Source organism: Capsicum annuum, chromosome 4, assembly GCF_002878395.1.
Source record: "Capsicum annuum cultivar UCD-10X-F1 chromosome 4, UCD10Xv1.1, whole genome shotgun sequence".
Lineage (NCBI taxonomy): Eukaryota > Viridiplantae > Streptophyta > Magnoliopsida > Solanales > Solanaceae > Capsicum > Capsicum annuum.
In genome coordinates, this window is record NC_061114.1 from 222,904,514 (window position 1) to 222,909,513 (window position 5,000).

Here is a 5,000-nt window from a genome sequence, read left to right on the forward strand (position 1 = left end):
TATTTCTTTCACTTTTTCTTGTAGTTTTCATATCCTTCTAGTTGGCTTCTAAAGGGTTAAAAGTGTCTAGGAAGAGGACCAAATTGTCCTTCTTAGTCTATACAAACAACAACATATTCATTTTGAACCCACAAGCTTTACAATTAACAACGAGTTTTGAGCATAACTCAAGGGAGAATAGTCTAAGTTCATATAAGGATCTCATGCTCCATCGATCGATAAGGGACTCCAACACTAACGTATACATGTTTAACAAGTTTTTCTACAAAATATTAAAACAGCAATATTCCTAATTTCCTACCAAAACATATCATCATGTGGGATATAGCAAAAAAAAACAAAAAAACAATGAGTATTAAAGATTATCCAATCCTACTCTTAGAAAGTTGGTCAAAGATCCCCCCAAAACTTCTAAAAGAAGAGTAGGTCGAATTGGCATTTTAACATTTTTAGTTAGTTGATTACCAAAAATTCACCCTTCTAACAATTAGTATTTTGTAGTAGTTACCGATACATATATATATGGAGTATATAATTATCGATTACACACAAATTATTATACGGTGCTTAAATATTTAACGACATGCCAACTAAAATCTATAGAAAAATAAAAGAAATACTCATTAACTTTATATTTTAAGGACAATTCTATATGAATTTCTTACTCCCAATTAGTAATACTTCTGACCAAAGTTACTGGATTGACCAAATAACTTTCCTGGAATCGTAGCTTTTAGAACTTTTAGCTATGCTATTCCTTTGATATACTTCCTAAAATATGTCACACGTCAAAAAAGTTACTCCTAGCTAATCAAAGGTTGGTAAAAATAGAGAAACTGAGGAAACTTGGCTTAGTTTGGAACTGTAGTAACACTAGTTTTTAACAGAAGTAGCAGTATCAGGTTTTAAAGAACATAAACAACCATAAAGAAGAGAGATATTTTATTTTACCAATTAAAAAAAAACAGTAAAAAGGGATGATAGAATGCGTATACAAATAAGCAATGGCACGTAGCACCGTCAAGTTTATCATTTAGCAATAGTAGGACGGAGTCAGAATTTTCATTGAAACAGTTTAAAATATAGAAAGATAAATGAGCAAATTATGAAGTTTCAACAACATTAATATATCAACATGTGATTCTACAATTGGGAGGATAAATTAAAGTGTATAGGCCAATCATATCGCTACCTTGAAAGATAGAGAGACCGTTTTTAATAAATCTTTAATTCAAAAAATATCATCAATGCAGATTTAAAGAAAAATAAAAAATTATCAAAAATATAAGAACCATGACAAAATATATATCTTAAAAAATTATTATAATTTTCTATCAAAGAAGTTCGAAGTGAGCCATTACATTCAATAGTTCCTCCCCTAACTAAACACCTTTCAATGTGTAATTATGATTTTGTACAATTTTGTCATTATTACGAGTAAATAAATTCTCCTAGTAATTTAAAATCTGGTAAAAATAATACAAATTAATTTACTATATTACAGTAGATTAAACTTAACTGATTTTTTTTCTAACATTAAAGTGATAAGTTAAATTCAATTTTTTTTCTTTTGGTTTTTTATTCGATATCTGGTACCAATATTAGAGCTCGATTAATTCGAATTCGCGTCGGGTAAGGCCCCATTCGGGGGATAGCGCTCCCAACAGAATTTTCTCCATGCCTAGAATCAAACACTCAACCTTTGATTAAGGGTGAAGCAGCCCAATCCGCTGGACCACATAGTTAAATCCAATTTTAATACATAGTAGTAGTAGTATGCGTGAGAGAAAACTGAAAGTCAGTAGAAAGAGAAGAAAAAGAAATATATGTCACGGGTTTGTCTTGAAAGGCCCTTATTTCACAGTCCTAGACATACAGACACTTATTCTCTCTCACTACATAACCGAGGTGCCTCTTTCCCTTCACTATATTATATATTTAAAAATATTAAATCTTTCTTAACCCCCGCACCCCACCCCACCCCACGCCACCTCAAAATAACCTCCTTATTATTACCTCCCCCATTCTCTCATCTCCTAACATTTTTTCTTGTCATCTTGTTTTTTTTTTCTCTCTAAAGAAGATTCAAGAATTTGCAACTACTTAATTTTCTCCCTCTTTGTTTTTGCTTCTTGTAGTTTCAATGGCTTTGATGTTGGACAATTGTGAAGGCATATTACTATCACTAGACTCACACAAATCAGTTCCAGCTCCATTCTTAACAAAAACATACCAACTTGTTGATGATCCTTCTACTGACCATATTGTTTCTTGGGGTGAAGATGACACTACTTTTGTTGTTTGGCGTCCACCTGAATTTGCTCGTGACCTTCTCCCTAATTACTTCAAACACAACAATTTCTCTAGCTTTGTCCGCCAACTCAATACCTATGTAAGTTTTACAGAAAATATATATATATATATATTACTACAATTTTATCTTTTTAGTTATATATACTGATTACTGATTATGAATTTAATTTGTTGTTTTATGATTAGGGTTTTAGGAAAATCGTACCAGACAGATGGGAGTTTGCAAATGAGTTTTTCAAAAGAGGAGAAAAACATTTGTTATGTGAGATCCATAGGAGGAAAACTGCTCAACCACAAAGTATTCCAATGAATCATCACCATTCATTTAACCATCATCATCAAATCACTGGTCCTGGGTTTTTTCCAAATTATCCAAGTACTACTTATAACAGGCTCAGTATTTCTCCACCTGATTCAGACGAACAATTTCTTCCACAACATCATCAACAACAACATAATGTCAATTGGTGCGATTCACCATCATCCAACAACAATGCCAACAACAACAGCAACAGCACCGTTACCGCGTTGTCTGAGGACAACGATAGGTTGCGTAGGAGCAACAATATGTTAATGTCTGAACTAGCACACATGAGAAAACTTTACAATGACATTATTTATTTCGTCCAAAATCATGTCAAACCTGTTACACCTAGCAGTTCGTACAATCCATGTTCACTTTTACCTGCTTCAGCTACACCTATAATCCAAAAAAATATTCATCATCAACAACAGTTCAGCTATCAACAAATTACAAACCCTAAAAATGTTCTTATGGGCAACTCGAACACCAACAACAACGTCGTGTCACCAAGCAAGACATCACAAAGTAGCAGTGTAACAATTCTTGATGAAGCAGCAGGTGGTGGTGCTGCTACTACTACTACTAATGGAGGTGATAATAGAAGTACAAAATTATTTGGTGTCCCACTTATGTCCAAGAAAAGAGTGCACCCTGAATATTCTTCTACTTATTATTCTACTACTAATATGGTGGAGACTAATAAGGCTAGATTAATGGTCTTGGAAAAAGATGATCTTGGATTAAATCTCATGCCCCCTTCTTCATCATCTTAATTAGACTTTATTATTATCATTATTCACCCACACTATCCTATTATTATATTATTCAAGAAAGTTCTGAGTTTTTATTCCTCTCTATCTTTACATTATTCTCAAAAATGTTCGTGGATCATCATGAGATGTTGTAGTACTTGTGAGTTTTTGTCTGTGTAAATATAACTTATTTAACCATGAATGCAGGTGGGTTTTTGTTAGAGTTGGAAAAATAGTACTCCTATATAATTATTTCTTTTTAATTTTACTATTTTTGGTGGTCATCATTTATTTTACTTGCTCTAATTAATGTCTTTTTGTCTTGTAAGTGTTCTAATTCTCCTTTATTTCTGGTTTTAGATGATATCTGAAAAAATTTCAGTTGCATTTATTAATGCACACGAGAGAGAAAGTAAGGCTGGCTAGCTAGCTAGCTCTGAAATATGCTTTCTTCTTTTTCAGTTTCAACTTATGTAGAAAGCTTAACAACGTTCAGTCGTCCATTGACAATTTTTTTTTTGCTCTGGGGGTTTCTCTCTGATCAATACATTAATGAATTGTACGTACAAATATGGACACATCTTTAAAACAAAAAAAATAAATACGTGTAAAAATATGAAATCAAGAAATAGGAGAGAGAGAATGCTTACTAAGAGTAGTACTTACTATTATATTTTAGTGGAGTACTATATGATATTGTTATTGATTTATTTTACATGCTTGATTTTAATATATTTCTACTTGAGTCGATTTGTTCTCACAGTATGGATAAGACAATGTATATACCACCCTCCTCTTGATATGTTTTTGTGGAAAGTTTAAGAAAGAGAGAAAGCTTACTGTATTTTAGTATGACTTCGTCAGTTCGTTGTTATAATATTTTGATATGTTTTACTTGACTCAAAATTCATCGAGAAAACAGCTTTATTAACTTTATTCTCAAGGTAGGAATAAACCGTGTACACACCACTCTCTTTAAGGTAATGTTGTTGTTGTTGAAAGTTGCTGACAATCCAAAAAAATAGCCGGTTAATTATTTCAAGATTTTTATTTGTTCGGTGAATATTACTCTAATTGATTAGCACTAAGGATTGTGTAATTATTGAGGTAATTATCACAATTATTATAAGTAAGAAAGTTAAACTATGATTTAAGAAAAAGAAGGCTTAAGCCATCATTATGATTTATGGTTTCTCTGATTATTAAGACTGTGTTGTAGCATCTCAATTTCTCGTTTACTGAAACTGCACGGTCAGACACAAAAAAGTGAGGAAAAAAACACAGAGATGAGAACAAAATCATGTACAGGAGCAAATATAAAATAAACATTATAATATGGTTGGTTATTCGATGATGGTGAAATATTTTTGAAAAATAAAAATGAAAAACTGACTGAAAAATGTGTTTTTTTCCTTGATACGTTTCTATCAATGCTTCTATACTTCTTCTGAATGACCAGAAGAGAAAAAAAAAACCTATGTCTTTTCCCACTTTAAGCATCTAATTTTGTTGTCTTTGAAACACTCTTATGTGTCCACTTCTTCTTCCAACTTCTTTTATCATTAGTCACTCTTTGGATTTTTGCTTAAGGGAAAGGGAAAGAGAAAGGGAGTTGGAAGATAGGTTTTTGA

The 5,000-nt window shown here is 31.9% G+C and overlaps 1 protein-coding gene across 1 annotated transcript; it reads left to right on the plus strand.

Annotated features, from left to right (window-relative positions):
• The first annotated feature begins 1,957 nt into the window (after window positions 1-1,957).
• LOC107869444 (heat stress transcription factor B-4) lies at window positions 1,958-3,474 on the plus strand. Its single transcript, XM_047411154.1, has 2 exons — window positions 1,958-2,392; window positions 2,500-3,474. Exons 1-2 carry the CDS (start codon window positions 2,144-2,146, stop codon window positions 3,388-3,390), a joined length of 1,140 nt encoding a protein of 379 aa, XP_047267110.1. The 5' UTR covers window positions 1,958-2,143; the 3' UTR covers window positions 3,391-3,474.
• The last annotated feature ends 1,526 nt before the right edge of the window (window positions 3,475-5,000 follow it).

What these genes read in the sequence shown, in the direction of transcription:
- LOC107869444 (XM_047411154.1), top strand. Translation starts at nt 2,144, where the DNA reads ATGGCTTTGATGTTGGACAATTGTGAAGGCATATTACTATCACTAGAC. An exon ending in TCCGCCAACTCAATACCTAT is followed by an intron (nt 2,393 to 2,499) that starts GTAAGTTTTACA and finishes TTTTATGATTAG; the next exon opens with GGTTTTAGGAAAATCGTACC.